This window comes from Dromiciops gliroides, chromosome 2 (genome assembly GCF_019393635.1).
Source record: "Dromiciops gliroides isolate mDroGli1 chromosome 2, mDroGli1.pri, whole genome shotgun sequence".
Taxonomy (NCBI): Eukaryota; Metazoa; Chordata; class Mammalia; order Microbiotheria; family Microbiotheriidae; genus Dromiciops; species Dromiciops gliroides.
Window position 1 is genome coordinate 354,156,871 of NC_057862.1, and position 15,988 is coordinate 354,172,858.

The 15,988-nt window shown below is 42.9% G+C and overlaps 1 protein-coding gene across 1 annotated transcript; it reads left to right on the top strand.

The window, feature by feature from the left end:
* Positions 1-299: 299 nt before the first annotated feature.
* ARL10 (ADP ribosylation factor like GTPase 10) lies at positions 300-12,026 on the top strand. Its single transcript, XM_043987288.1, is given in 10 exon segments — positions 300-639; positions 641-679; positions 1,874-1,894; positions 1,896-1,970; positions 1,972-1,992; positions 1,994-2,045; positions 3,672-3,689; positions 3,692-3,819; positions 3,821-3,847; positions 7,587-12,026. Coding segments are annotated over 10 exon segments (681 nt in total). The 5' UTR covers positions 300-516; the 3' UTR covers positions 7,764-12,026.
* The last annotated feature ends 3,962 nt before the right edge of the window (positions 12,027-15,988 follow it).

Sequence of the window (15,988 nt, forward strand, 5' to 3'; positions counted from 1 at the left end):
ACCAGCTCTAAATCTATGGTCCTTCGTTCAGTACCACCCTCAGCGTGGAGGAAATCGGAGCTGCTATTGCGACTGGGAACACTGTACACCAGAAGCTAGCCAAGTCAGGATAGTAGGAAGTGAATTCTGGGGCTTGTAGTCATCGAGGGATGGGGCTAGACCTGGGATCCGAGGAAGGACTATCCTCAGGACAATCTCCCTTGTATAATATCGGGACGGGGACGCAACAGTCCCAGGGCAGTTAGGTCCCAATGGGACTGCAGATTGATCTTTTAAGGAGCTGCTTGCCTAATCAAACCGGCTGGAGGAAAGGTGCTCGTCCCCTTTAAGAGGGCGGGAGGGAGGAGGAAGGAGAGGGAGTAAGAGTCTGCAGCTGCCGCACAGCTGGGCTGAACCGGCTGCTTCAGGGCGGGATTTTGCGGGTTCTGGGTGGTGGCTTGGCGTAAGCTTTTCCTCTGCCTATGTTCTGGCTCCCGCATCCTCCTGCTGCTGCTGCTGCTGCTGCTGCTGCTCCTCATGGCTCCGCGGCCCCTCAGCCACGTTATACTATTGCTGGGTGGTGCTGTCGCCGTGCTGGGCTCGGTGCTTTTCTTTGTATGGAAGGCCTACTTCAGTGACGGTAACGGGCGGCGGCGGAGGGCCCTGGTGGGAAGCAGAGCTGAGCCCCTATGTGGGAGAGGTGAGTGGGATCTCTAGGCTAGGCGAGAGGAGGGCAGTGAGCCCAGCGTGAAGCCCTGGACCGCAATACAAGGAACAATGCCCGCCAGGCTACATCTCAGGGTGGATCAGATGTCACCCACCCACCTCCACCTCCACCTCCACCTCTTGGGAGAGCTGGCGAGGGGCGCAGGGTGGGCAATGGAGTGACCTTGGGGTTTCCTCAGCTGGTTAGCTTACAACAGTCCGAGCTTCTCTATGTGCATCTGTGTGCCTGCACATCTGTGATTTTGTATATCTGCGCTCTCTTTTTGTGTATCTGTGTGTGCGCACAACCATGTGTGCATAGTTTTGTCCCGTATCTGTAATTCTGTTCCTGCGGCTGTACTAGCCTGTGTCCGTCAGTCTACATGAGGCGTTCTAAGGTCTTTACCCCACCCTATCTTAGAGACCTGGGCATTTCCTATGCTAATCTAGTTTTCACCCTTCTAGCACTTAATAATTATAACGCTGAAAGGGCCCTTAGAAATGGAGTAGTTTTGTTCCCCCATTTTTAACAGATGAGGAGACTCATCTTCCTAAGGCATACATACTCTGACACCACAGTCTTAATCTTTTCATCTGGTTTGCATAAACTGAACAATGCAAAGCCTGCTTGTCCAAGCTAACAAAAGGAGAGCAACCTGTTTTTTCCTTATCTTTTTTTTTTTTTGGTGAGGCAATTGGGGTTAAGTGACTTGTCCAGGGTCACACAGCTAGTAAGTATTAAGTGTCTGAGGTCGGATTTGAACTCAGGTCCTCCTGACTCCAGGGCCGGTGCTTTATCCACTGCGCCAGCTTTTTCCTTTATCTTACAAATTAGTTAACTATATATTCTCATGGAGATCTTGGGGAAAAGTTCTCTCTCAAACCTGTGCTCTATAGTCCCAGAAGGGTTGTTAGAAAAATGCACAGCTCTTTTCCTAGGGGAGGGTCACACAGTTCCGTTCTTTGTACCTTTGGGAGGCCAGAGTTGGTATAGGTACAGTTTGGGATGTGTGAATGCCCTTTTCATCTTACTTAGTAGAGAGCTTGCTGTTGCTGCTGCTTTCTCAAATCGGGACCATTTCTTGGAGAACAAGAGAGCTGTAGGTGTTTCCCAAGGGCTTCTGAGGGGCTCTACAAAGCCTGCATTCTCCATTCTGATCCTGTGTCTCTTCATCTACTTTCTCTGCAGCTGGATCCAGATGAGCGACAGGCTCCTGGTGCTGGGCCTGGATGGGGCTGGGAAAAGTACTATCCTCCACTGCCTCTCTGGCCATGGAGTCAAAGAGGCGAATGGCTCCCACCTGGGGTTTTCAACTCTGTTCGGCTCCCCACTGAGAGCTTCCAGATGGATTTACTAGAGGGTGAGCTTGGCTTGGCCAATGCCCATATCAAGAGAAGGAATGGGGGAAAATAGTTATTAGGCACTCAAGAAGTCAAACAAAAATAAATGGTTAATGACATACACATTCTGCCAAGCCCTGAGATAGTACAAGAGAAAAATCATAAGATCACAAAATGTCACAACTGGAAGAGATTTCAGAGACCTGGTCTAGCTTTCTTATTTCAGAGATGAGCAGAAATGTTCCCCCTTATCAGGAAGCTGTCTCTTGGGGGGCAGGGGGGAGACAAACCAAGACACACAAAGCAGTTAGGCAGTAAGATGTCACCACTATATATACCTGACAGCTAGAGTATACGGTACAGACTCCAGGTGTAGCCTGGGAGAAAATCTGAATTGACTGGAAAAGTTGAGAAAGGATTGTGGGAGATGCTGGAGTTCCAGTTGGTTGCTACAGGATGGGTAGGATTTGGATGGGAAGGGAGGAGAGATGTTTCAGGCTCAGGGGAGGTCTGTAAAAGTAAAAGTACAGAGTTAGAAATGAGCTTGGTGTGTTGGAGAACAGCCAAGATAATGACCTTGATTCAATTCAGCAGGTATTTCTTAGGTGCCTACCATGTACCAGGCACTATACTCAGCACTGGGAGAAGGCACTGGGCTTGTGATTTCATAAACTCCCAGGTGAGGAAAACTTCCCCCTACCAGTGCAGGTCAACACCTTCTCTGCGACCTTTAGTCCAAGAGAGCTGTCTAAAATACTGAGAGGTTCTGTCTCTTGGGGAGACAATGACTTGCCCAGGGAGCCAGTCAGTATGCATCAGAGGTGGGTCCTGAAACCAAGTTTTCTGGCTTCAAAGCCAGCTTTCTATCTACTATGACAAGGGATGCAAAAACAAACAAACAAACTAAAAAACAGGTTCTCTCCTCAAGGGAGCTCACATTCTGCTATTGGCTGAGGACAAAACAAGTATGAAGGTAAGTAAATACAAAATACAAAGTAACTTAACCATACTGGGCATCACCAATAACTGGGGAAATTGGGAGATCTTTCTCTGTAGGAGGCAAGCAAGGTTGCTCAACAGAGAAGAGGGCTTTCCTGGAGAAAGGAACCTTCAGGGTGATGAACTGGTAGCAGGAATGGACATGTTGTATGTATTTGTATGTTTGGGTGAGATTAGGCAAAATGATGATACTGGCCCAGAGGGGTCAGAAAGAGGTCAGTGAATGGATGGTTTGACACTTTTCACAGTACATAGTATGTTGTGGAGACAACTCTTAATTTGGAGTCAGTGACTGCTTCCTGGTTCTGCTGGCTTTTTTGTTTCTGTGGCAAGTCCCTTCCCCACTCTGGGTTTCAATTTCTTGATATATAAAATGAGAGGTCTGGATCAGATCAGGTTTCCATGGACTATAAATAGATTTCAATGGTTCTGTCAGTTTAAAAAATATTTTAATAACTGTATTTCAATATAATTGATTTCCTTTGTAATCCTATGTATTTTACATTATACATTTAACACTATTCTGTGAAGGGGTCCAGGACACAAAACAAGAAAAGATCACTGAATTAGATGATCTCTAGGATCCCTTTCTACCAAAAAACCCCTTGATCCTTCTGTCTGTCTCTCCCTCCATTCCTCTCTGTCAGTTGGTGGTAGCCAGAACCTTCGTTTTATTGGAAGGAGTTCCTGAGCCAGGCAGATGTGTTGGTGTTTGTGGTGGACTCTGCTGACCGACTACGGCTACCTTGTGCTCGGCAGGAGCTGCATATGCTGCTGGCAGAAGATCCAGATCTGCCCTGTGGTTGTAGTAGCCAATAAACAGGTGAGTGATTCTGCTCTTGGGGGATGAAGCAAGAACTTGTCTTTAGCACCAGTTCATGGAGGCTGACTAGAGGATTTCAACAATAACTATGATGATGGCTAATTTTTTTTTTTTTTGGTGGGGCAGTAAGGGTTAAGTAACTTGCCCAAGGTCACACAGCTATTAAGTGTCAAGTGAATGGGGCTGGATTTGAACTCAGGTCCTCCTGAATCCAAGGCCAGTGCTTTATCCACTGCGCCACCTAGCCACCCCCGATGGCTAAATTTTTTAACCTAAATTTTTTATTGATATTGTTTGCTTTTTTATATTGCCATGATTTCCCCCACATCATTCTCCCTTCCCCTTCCAGACAGCCATCCCATAAAATATTTTAAAAGACAAATAAGAGAAAAAGAGGGAAAAATCAGCATAATGATCAGAGTAGTCTGAAAATCTATGATGTACCATAATTTTCAGCTTAATTCTGCAAAAGGGTAGCGTTGGGGTGTGTTCTCATAGTTCTTCTTTCAAGACATGGTTTTTCTTTGTAATTTCTTTCTGTTTATTGTGATTGTCATTGTACATATTGTTTTCTTGGCCCCTCTTATTTTACCCTGCCTCAGTTCATGTAGATGTTTCCATTTTTCTTTATATTCATCACATTCTTCATTCCTTACAACATAGGGCAATATTCCAATTACATTCTTGTATTACAGTTTGTTTGGCCATTCCCCAATCAGGCATCAACTCTGTTTCCAGTTCTTTGCTGCTACAGAACCACAGCTAGAAATACCTAGGTGTAGATAAGGATTTTTCTTCCTATCAATGGCCTCTGGAATCTCTGTGATTTCCATAATGCTCTAAGGTTTACATTCTTTTTCCTCTCAGCAGTCTTGAGGTAATTAGTATTATTATCCTTATTCTACAAAAGAAAAAACAGGCTCAGCAAGAGTAAGTGATTTGCCCAAGGGAATGTCCTCATCTGTAAAATGGGAGTAATAATAGTTTCTAACTCCTGGGTTTGTGGTAAGGATAAAATGAGGTAATGATTGAAAAGTGCTTTGCATACCTTAAATGAGAGTTGTTAGTCATGGTAGTAAAATGGTAGAGCTCAAATTTGGACCCAAGTGACAAGATTGTGGGATATGGGGGTAAAAGAGACCAGTCCTGTCTCCCCCATAACAGTTTCACAGCTTAGGAAACTCAGGTCCAGAGGAAATAACCTTGTTCAAAGTTACTCAGCTAGTAAATGCTAAGACCAGGAATTAAACCTGTCTTCCAATTCCAAACCCATTGTTCTTCCTGTCATGGAATACGTGGTGGGGGTCCTTAGGTATTCCTCTTTAAAGAATTACAACTCTGGCACACAATCTAATTAGTCTTTCATTTGGGCTCAAGAGAAAGTGCCCAATGAGGCAGCTAGGTGGTGCAGTGGATAAATCACCGGCCCTGGATTCAGGAGGAACTGAGTTCAAATTTGACCTCAGACACTTGACACGTTCTAGCTGTGTGATTCTGGGCAACTCACTTAACCCTCGCTGACCCACAAAGAGAGAGAGAGAGGGGCAGCTAGGTGGCACAGTGGATAGAGCACCAGCCCTGGAGTCAGGAGTACCTGAGTTCAAATCCGGCCTTAGACACTTAACACTTACTAGCTGTGTGACCCTGGGCAAGTCACTTGACCCCAATTGCCTCACTAAAAAAAAAAAAAGAGAGAGAGAGAGAGAGAGAGAGAGAGAAAGTGACCAAGAGGGAAGTCAAAGACTACTCCTTGAGGGGAGGAGATGGCTTAGAGTTCTCTGAGACATCTTCCTCCTTTACTGAAGGGAGGCCAAAGCTTTGATAGAGGACAGATGGGGGAACAGATGGGTAACCACCTGACAATGGAAAGTTTCCTTTGGGGGTGGGGAAAGATTCCTGAGAGTAGGGAATTTTCTTTGGAATGATAGTCCTGACCTCTGGAGTTATCTCTGTCTCCTAGCTCAGATGGTAGCCATGCCCAATTGACTTTCCTGCTATAGAATTCAATCTCCTCCTACTTCTTAGGTGTGTCTATCCTGATAACTAGTTGACCAGTTTAAATTTTATTAGTCCCAACCCCCAAGTCATCCCCCTATACCACAGCTGCAGAGAGATGTCTCAATTTGGGGGCTTTACCTACGTAGGACATATAGATTTTACTTTTTTTTTTTAGTGAGGCAATTGGGGTTAAGTGACTTGCCCAGGGTCACACAGCTTGTAAGTGTTAAGTGTCTGAGGCTGGATTTGAACTCAGGTACTCCTGACTCCAGGGCCGGTGCTCTATCCACTGTGCCACCTAGCTGCCCCTGGACATAGAGATTTTAAAGATGGAGCAAGACTTTAGAGATGATCTCATTTTGTATGAGAAAATTGAGGCCTAGACAGGAAAATTAACTTGCTCAGCCTTTGTGTAAGGAAGATTAATCTGGCATCAATGTTAAAGGATGAAGGGAAGGAAGAGTAGGTTGTCAGGCTTGTTAAGAAGCCAACAGATTTTATTATAATTTCATTTGCTTAAAATGGAATCTGGTGTAGGGGAAAGAACCTTGGATTTGGATTCAGAAGATTAAACTAAGCCATTCTTTGGGAGTCCATTTACTGATCTGCAAAATGAAGTTCAATAATCATTAATTACCTACTATATGCAAAGCACTGTGATAGGTGTTGAGGTTATGAAAATAAAAGAACACACACTCTATACTTTCAAGAAGCTTACATTGTACTGGGGATTCAAACCAAAGCCTCTTCATTTCCCATTCAGGGTTCATTCCAATACAAACATCTCCCTAAAGTAGGTTGTGGGGTCCTAGAACAGGAGCAAGAATGGGGAAGGGAAAGCTGACTATTGTGGATGAGGACATGATGGAAGAATTGAATTAGATGATGTCTGAGATCCCCTTCCATCTTTATAAGCTAAAGTCCTTCTACTAAATATAAAGCCCCTAAGCTAAGGCATCCTATGTTGTAATGAAAAAGAGCAAGGGATTTACAGTCAGAAGACCTTTAATGTCAATCCTCTGATTTTCCACCCCTATTTTTATCTAAGAGCCAGTGTCTACAGTGGGAAGCATGGCAATTCCAGGTATGTCATGGATGTCGGGGAGCAATCAAAAAACAAGTATTTATTAGGTACTTACTATTATTATGCCAAATATTGTCATAAGTGGGGAGGATAGGCAAAGAAAGGCAACACATAACAGAATAAGATATATGCAGTGGAAATTGTTGAAGGCCCTTCCCAAGGGATGGCACTGGGGTGGATTGGGGAGAAGAGTTAGGAGTGAAGGAAGTTGGATCAGGAAAGGTCTCCTGCAAGAAGCTAGGCTTTGAGCTGGGGAAGTCAGGAGGTGGAAGTAAGGAGGGAGGACATTGTAATCATGGAGGATGGCCAATGAAAGGGAATCCCTCTTGCAAGGCCCACCATTATCCAGTATTTAATCAGCAAAGCTATGTTGTGGCCCCATTCACACCCTCCCCCCCCCCACCAATGACTGGGGATGGGAGGGGATGTAGAAAGAGAAAAATGAAAGAGGAAGAAGGTGGTATGGACGGGTATAGACAGGAGAGGAGGGAAGAATTGAATCCACAACACAGTACTCCACGGTTGTACCTTCTCCAAATTCCCCTCACCCCAAGCAGGGCTAATGGACACAGGCCCACCTGCCCTCTTGGGTTACCTAACTAGTGTGACAAATGTCATGGTATTGCCATTCAGACTTGGCCCCCTCTTCATCTATAGGACAAGAGTGAAGCCTTGAGCGTGGCTCAGCTACAGCAAGAACTGGACCTGCAAGCCTTTGGCCAGCGTGAGTTTTTCTTGCTGCCAGCCAGCATTCCCCCAGCCGGGCCAGGATCTTCACCTCCAAGCATTCACCATGTCTGGACGCTGCTATTGGACCTTCTCTCCCAAGCCTGACTGGAAATATACCTCCTGGGGTAAGGGCTCCCCACTCACCTTCCCACCTAGCCCAGTCCTCCAGCAGAAGTTTACCTGATAACCTTCAGATTAGAGAGGAGCTTTTTTAAGGATCACCAAAAGCCCTGGATTTGGAGTCAAGACCTAGGTTCCAATCTAGACCTTGCTAGTTAATACTTGTTACTTTAGGGAAGTCACTTCACCTCTGTGGGCCTATGTCCTCATCTGTAAGAGGAAGGGTTGCTCTAAAGTGGTTCTTTCCAGGTCTTAAATCCTGAACCTGGGTCCTAAAATTACAATCCTGGTCTGCAAAGGAAAAGAATTTAGGAGCCCTGGATTAGCTTAGTAGATACTGTTGACTTCCTTCTTTTCCTTGGGCTCCTGGGAATGGAATTCATGAAAGGATCCTTTCCTTTTCTGCCTACTGTATCTGGGATGACTAGAGCAGTGGTCACCTTCCAGGGAACCCCACAGTGAACAGTCCTTTTAGACTCTGCTCTCAGCAGAGCCCTCAGTTCTCAGGCCACAAGGTGGCCCTTGGATAACCTGCCTACAGTGCCAAACCATCTCATAGAGGAAGTGGCTTATTAATGATACTATAGTATAATGGAAAAGAACACTTGATTTGGAGTCAGAAGACCTGGACTCAAATGTAGCGGTTACTTATGATCCATGTGACTGCAAGCAAAATGCTTCGCTTCCTTGAACCTCAGTTTCTTCATCTCTGCCTGACACAGGGTTAAAAGACCCTCCTCTTCCCCCTGCTCCTGTTGAATGGGGCCATGGTATGGTTCTCTGAACTTGGTGCTATTGCCTTCACGGGGTTGTTGTGAGCAAAGCATTTTGTGAACCATAAAGCACCACTGAAATATAAGCTATTAATTTCTATTATTGAGGAAGCATGGCATAGCAGGGAGAGAGCTGGCCCAGGAGTCAGGAAAACCTGGGTCCAAGCCTCACCTTGGACTGATACTGGCTATGCGGCCTCAATTATGCTGCTTTGTGTTTCTTGGACTACAGTTACAGAACAGTTGCCTAACTATTGGTAGAGAAGTTTACTGACTGGCAATTTTTTATACTACTGAAACCATAGGTCAGGGCTAATACCCGAATTATTTTTTTTATTAGTGTTGTTATTCACTTTGATTTGCTTCATAGGTTACCACAAAGGTATCAGATGAGGAAAGCTTATTTTCAGGGATCCGACTTGTGGTTAGATGGGGTGTGTGTAGTTTTCTCGGAGGCGCTGAATAGGGACAATGAGCCAGGCCCAGAACTGAATGGAAGATAAAGTGGGATTGCCTTTGAGAAAACTGTGCAGCACTTTAAATGATCCCAAGCTGGTGGCTGTAGTAAAAGCCCATCTTCTTAAGGCCAGCATTTCACCCAGTGATGCTACAGGGCTGACAATCATGGAATGCCACACCGAAGAATCAAAAGTACCAGTGACCCAAAGGGCAGTGAGGAGACTAAATAGTGAAGTGCCAAGCACAAAAAAAGTGCATTATTGCTAGTGATGAACTTGAAGAATGGTATGGAGTCTGCTATGGAGAATAAACATGACTAGAAATGGGCTGGCCATGGAGCAAGAGTGACAGATAATAAGTATAGCCACAGCATCCAGAACATATTAAAAGAATTCAAAAAGATCTCTAGCACATTGGGCAGAGCATCTACAGATAATGATGGACAGCATCTGAGATGGCCACAACTCATCAACTGGTTGAAATCTGGACCAGTGGAGAAGGTGTTCATGCCAGTGAGATCCTGATTCTGTCAAGGTTTCAAAGTTTCATTTAAGGTCTTGGAATCTGACTCTACCATGGGTACAGTGATTGCCTAGGCTCCTGGAGGCAATGACACCAACTGTTCACATGTAATTCCTTCTGGGGTTCTGTCCATCACTGAGTTCTGGTCCTGGCCTGTAATGATCAACATGTTTCCAGGTCCCCTCCTATGGATGGAGTAGTCTAAAATAAACTATTCTTATTTCGGTGACAGATTAACATGGAGGATATGTTCTCCCAGCAGGATCTGGGAAGGAAAATGCCAAGTTCTGAGCTTACTTGCTTCTTGATCTAAAGTCAAGGAAGAACATTTGTGAACTAAAAGAGAGGCACTTTCTTGAGGTCACCCTGTTGTCACTGTACTGTGACCCTGGCCACACCTGACATCGCTGCAACTCCCTTCCTCAGGGCTGTCACACTCCAAAACAAGCACAAACCGTTAGTAAGAAGATAGAAAAAAAGGAGGCAGCTGTTGTGTAGTGCACTAAGTCAGAAGACCCCTAGGTTTGAGTTGTGCTACTTTGTGTGACCTTAGACAAGTCACTTCCTCTTCTTGAGACCTGTTTCATCAACTGTAAAATAAAGGGGGCAGAGTTGATGATCTCAAAGATCCCATCCAGCTTTAAAATCTTGCCTTGCATGTACTTACAGGCTCTCAAGAGTTGTTGTACAGTACATTAACTCTTCTCCCCCATCTATCCACTTAGGCTCACAGGGGCAGAAAACTGCTTAATGAAATCATCCCCATTAGGCCAACAAGGCTGAGCTTGAGCCTCAGCCCAAGATAGCAACCTCCCCATTTAAAATTTTTAAAGGAAGCAGGCCCAAATTCCAGACTCAATCCTGTTTCTTGGTGCTGTTATTCATATATTGGAAGGTCAGTAAGGGCAAAAGTACTAAAGTTGTGGATGTCATCAATGTAACAGACTGTCCAAGAAGGCAATGGAAATAGTGCTATTGGGCTTTTAGATCGTTGAAGCCTGTGAAAAAAATACTGTAATGGCATCAACTGTTAATGGACTTGTAATGAATTTTCATTTTGGGGGGGGGGTGCAATGAGGGTTGACTTGTCCAAGGTCACACAGCTAGTGGCAAGTGTCTGAGGCCAATTTTGAACTCAGGTCCTCCTGAATCCAGGGCCGGTGCAGCCTGTAGTGAATTTAAAATTTTAAAATCTGGACTACTTGTCTGCCACTACCAGGTTGGTGCACTCAGGGAATGCAAACAAATCATTTAGTTAGTTCTACTGAACATCATCAAATGTTTCAAAGGTAAATACAGTGTGAATTTTAATTTATCCATGCCAGTGTTCCCTTTGAAACAGTTAATAACCATATTGGAAATAACACCTGTACGGGAGTAGAGGCCTGGGATTCTTGTCTGAGCTTTACCACTAATTGTACATGTGACCTCAGGCAAGTCACTTCCCGTCTTTGGGACCCATCTGCAAAATGGGTTAAACTAGATGATCTCCAGGTTGTTGCTCTGAAATGCTAGGGTTCTAACATCTTTCTATGAAAACTCATGTTATATACATGACATACATCCTACCTTCTTAAACCATATAGGGTCGAATAACTTAATGGGGGGGGTCACAAAAAATTTGGCAACAATAAAAGGTTATGTATACCTATTTTATATACCTATATAATCGGGATCATGTAAAAATTTCTCAGGCAAAAAGGGGTCATGATTGGAAAAAGTTTAAGCCCATATATTATCATTCATATATGTTGACATGTATGATATAAAGCTAGTTCTATAGGTAACAGGGAAAAAAATTTGGCATGGGCCACATCAAGTAAAAAGCAGTATGATTTAGTTCTTGTCTCTCCAATAGGAAAAACATCCAATTACCTTGCTTTTTAGATTGGGGGGGAGGAATGGGGGGAGTCAAATTTTTATTAGGCAAATCCAAAAGTAAAAAAATAAACTCCAGGTGGCAGCTAGGTGGCACAGTGGATAAAGCACCAGCCCTGGATTCAGGAGGACCTGAGTTCGAATCCAGCCTCAGACACTAGCTGTGTGACCCTGGGCAAGTCACTTAACCCTCATTGCCTTAAAAAAAAAAATAAATTTCAGTTCCATAATCCAGCTAAATTAGAGGACCAAGATACATAAAACATAAAAGTGAGGTAAGAATGAATGAAAGAAAGCTTAAGTTTGGAAATTTGTCCCCTAGAAGAAAACATACTTATCATACCCTACTGTCTACTTTTGTTGTAGACAAAAATTATCACTACCACATGAAATTCTTTTTTTTTTTTTTTTTTTTTTAGTGAGGCAATTGGGGTTAAGTGACTTGCCCAGGGTCACACAGCTAGTTAAGTGTCAAGTGTCTGAGGCCGGATTTGAACTCAGGAACTCCTGACTCCAGGGCCGGTGCTCTATCCACTGCGCCACCTAGCTGCCCCAACCACATGAAATTCTAATTAGCTGTCCAGTAATTTAGAAATAAAGTTTGTTTCCCACGGAATTGTAAATGGTTACATTGTGTGGCAATTATTGATTGAAGATTTTAGAAATGTCCTTTGCAATTGTAGAGATGTCTAGTTCCTTTAGCCATCAGAATGATTTCCTGACTTTCCTTTTTAGTCTATGGACTACTGCTTCCTTATTCTAGAATAAGTACATTTGGAAGCAGTATTATCTTAGACTTTGTGAATACTTTTCTCCCCACCAAAATATCATACTGAGTTGGGGTCATTTGGCAATTAAAAAAAAAAAGCTTCACTGGAAATATTCTTCAGGAATGGTACTGCATGGGAGAGCTAGAGAGGCTCCTGGGAACTGTTACCTGGGCTACAGGGTTGCCAATCACAGCATTATCACCTCACCTGGTACCTAACAGGATAAAATAAGGACATAAACATCATTTGCTAAGGACTCTTCACTGCCTTCTAGTTCTCCTGGTGCTTCTTCCTCAGCAACTCCTGAGCAATTTTTCTCACCCGTCTCTGACCCTATGGAACTCAGTTCACAAACTATTCCGCTTTAAAGACAACTCTGGCAACCCAGTTTTCACTACCTGATTCCATGTAGCTAGCTCCTACCCTATAACCTCTGCTTTGGAGTTCTAATCCAGCCTAGACATGCACGTCCCCTTCGTTGACTCCAAACTTACCTTGGGGTTAGATGACAGCTACACATCATCGAGAACTTGTGTCTATTGAACCTGTCTTCTGACTGTAACTAGATTAAAAACCGCTTGAGTGATATAGGATTTAAAGTGAAAAGGGTCACCTAGAGCAAAACTTCTTAAACTGTGGGTAACTGAATGTGGTGGTCGCAAAAAAAAAAAAAATGGCAACAGTAAAAGGTTATGTATGCTTATTTTATATATGTATATACCTGGGGTTGCAGAAAAATTTTTTAGGCAAAAAGGGGTGGCAAGTAAAAAGTTTAAGCAGCCCTGATCTAGAGATTATCCAATCTAATCATTTTATAGACTAGGAATCCAGCACCCAAGGAGATGAAGAAATGTGCCCAAGATCACACAGAAAATAGGAAAGCCAGAATTTGAACCCAAGCCCAGTGAATGCAGATCTACTGTCTTTCCACCCTAACAGTTTAGGCAGGTTACATGCCTACTGATGGTCTGAAAAATTTACCAATTGCTTCTCATGACTAGGATGTTTCAAGCTTGGTTCAATAGCTAAGCCTTTTTCACAAGGGGTGAGTAAACACAGCTCATTATTTAGCATTTTGCTCTGAATAGACTGCTTTTCCTCAAATTGTATTTGTATGGGGGCAGCTAGGTGGCACAGTGGATAGGGCACCAGCCCTGGAGTCAGGACGACCTGAGTTCAAATTCAGCCTGACACTTAACGCTTACTAGCTGTGTGACCCTGGGCAAGTCACTTAACCCCAATTGCTTCACCCCCGAAAAAAAATTGCAAATTGTAATTGTATAACCAGTGTTCAGGATATAATCATACTCTTATTAGAGATGCCAGAGACTACCTTCTTTGGCCCTATTTCCTAATCTAAAAATGAGGGTGCTAAAACTAAATAATCTCTAAGGTTCCTTTCTATTCAGACTATAACAAAAGTGAAGATAATAAACATGAGAAAGCATCTTTGAGTGAAAATAAAATGCAAAAACTTTAACAGGAAATATTTTTAATATGGTACTTAATAACTTTTCCCCAGGGTATGTATATGCTTTTCTTCTACAGAGACTTAATTTTAAAGGTCTGGCCTATAGTTGCATCGATGTGGGAAACTGAACTGACTTTTGTGACTACTTACACTAAATATAGCCATAAAAATAATGGACACTTTTGTATATCCAAGGAGAGCTCTTCATACTCAGCCCCCATGTAAGTCTAGAAAATTAGTTCTTTGTCAGAGGAAACAGCACAGATACATCTGAGGCTTCTTCTGGCTAGGACTTTGTATCACTGCTGGCTTGTTGGAGAGAGTGAATCAAAGCTCTTAATGCCCAGAAACACTAGACAGACAAAATTATCTGGCTTCTACCACAACGGTGGCATTCAAAACACCAGTGTTAGCTTGGGATCCCAAACCACAGTGAGGTCCAGATAGGCTGGAAAATAGTACAGCAAACAATGCTTCAACACATGGCTCATTGCTTTAGATATGGTAGGCATTTAAAAATGTTTGAATTCATGTCATTAACATCTTAATACAGCAATTAAAAACTATTAGGCTAAACTGGATTTGGGTTCAGAGAATGACTGTATCAATCTTATTCTCATCCACAAAATGGTGATACTAGGAGGTAATGTAGGAAAGAAAAGTGCTTTGTAAACTTCCTATGTGCTATATTGTCAGCTAGTGTTATCTGAATCCCTTCTGTGTTATGATCAGCAGCATTTCCTCTCGGATTCCTATGAATTGCAATCACATATTTTAGTTAATAACTTGATAACCAAGTATAAGTATGAGGGAAGAAACCCCAAGCCTTCTCTTCTCAGGAGATATCTGGATGGATGTCCATTAAAAAAAGGGAAGAATGACCAACATCCAACTCTGAAAGGTAAAGGAGTTAGCTAGGAGCTTATGTTTATAATTTTTCTAAGGAGGATCATTGGTGGCTAAAAGATGACTGTGAAACTAAATGCCAGAAGTACAAAATAAAAGAAATATTACAAAAAACCCCACAATACCCCCTCCCCCAAAAAACCCCCAACAACCCCTCAGTGTTATTTAACAGAATTTTGGTTTGAAGAGACAGTCTGGTATTATGGGAAAAGCAATGCAACTTGGAATCAAAAACCTTGGTGAGTTTTAGCTCCACAATCTTGGATAAATCCTTCAACTTCTTTTATCTTTAATGTTAGCAAATCTGGACTTGGAGCTGGAAAGACCTAGGTTCAAATCCTAGCTCTGGCTCTTTGCTATGGTCAACCAAGTCCTCTGGGCCTCAGTTTCCTCATCTGTAAAATGGAGGGATTGGAACAGATTACTCTTTTTTTTTTTCAGTTGTAGGAAAGTTGCGCCTTTTCATTTATTTATTTATTTATTTTTGCAAGCAATGGGGGTTAAGTGACTTGCCCAGGGTCACACAGCTAGTAAGTGTCAAGTATCTGAGGCCGGATTTGAACTCAGGTACTTCTGAATCCAGGACCGGTGCTTTAACCACTGTGCCATCTAGCTGCCCCCGGGAACAGATTACTCTTAAGGTTCCTTCCATTTAATTTTGCTTGAAGACAACTTTGGGTGGGCTGGCTTAATAGTGATTGTTCTCTTCAGATGATTTAGAACAGTTACATGTTAAGAAGAATTAGTCTTGGGGCAGCTAGGTGGTGCAGTGGATAGAGCATGGGCCCTGGAGTCAGGAGTACCTGAGTTCAAATCCGGCCTCAGACACTTAACACTTACTAGCTGTGTGACCCTGGGCAAGTTACTTAACCCCAATTGCCTCACTATTTAAAAAAAAAAAAAAGAATTAGTCTTATTCTGTCTCCAAAGGACAAGGAATAATTATGGGTGGAAATCACTGATTTCAGTTCAATAAATGGAATAATTTCCTAATAGAGTTGTTATTTCAAAGGTAAATTTATCCATTGCTAGAGATCTTCAAGAAGCTGGGTCCCCTAATCAAGTGTTAGATTACTGTTTAGGTACAGATTAGATTAGATAACCTGAGGTTTCTTCCAGTTCAGTTGTTCTGATGCTATATAAATACCATCTTTACCTACTTCCCAAGACAGTTGTTAGAAAAGTGCTTTATAAATTGCAAGGCACTGTATAAATCAAAGGTATCACTATTAAGCAAATAAAAGCTGATATTTACATAACATTTTATGGCATACATAATAGCACTTTACTTCTTTCACAACCACCATCAAAGGTAGATAGAGTACAGGTAACAGCCTCATTCTCAAATGAGGAAACTGAGTAGAAGAGAGGTCAAATGACTCACACAGTTCAATACAATACCATCCACAAATAGGAGAGATAGCTTATAAT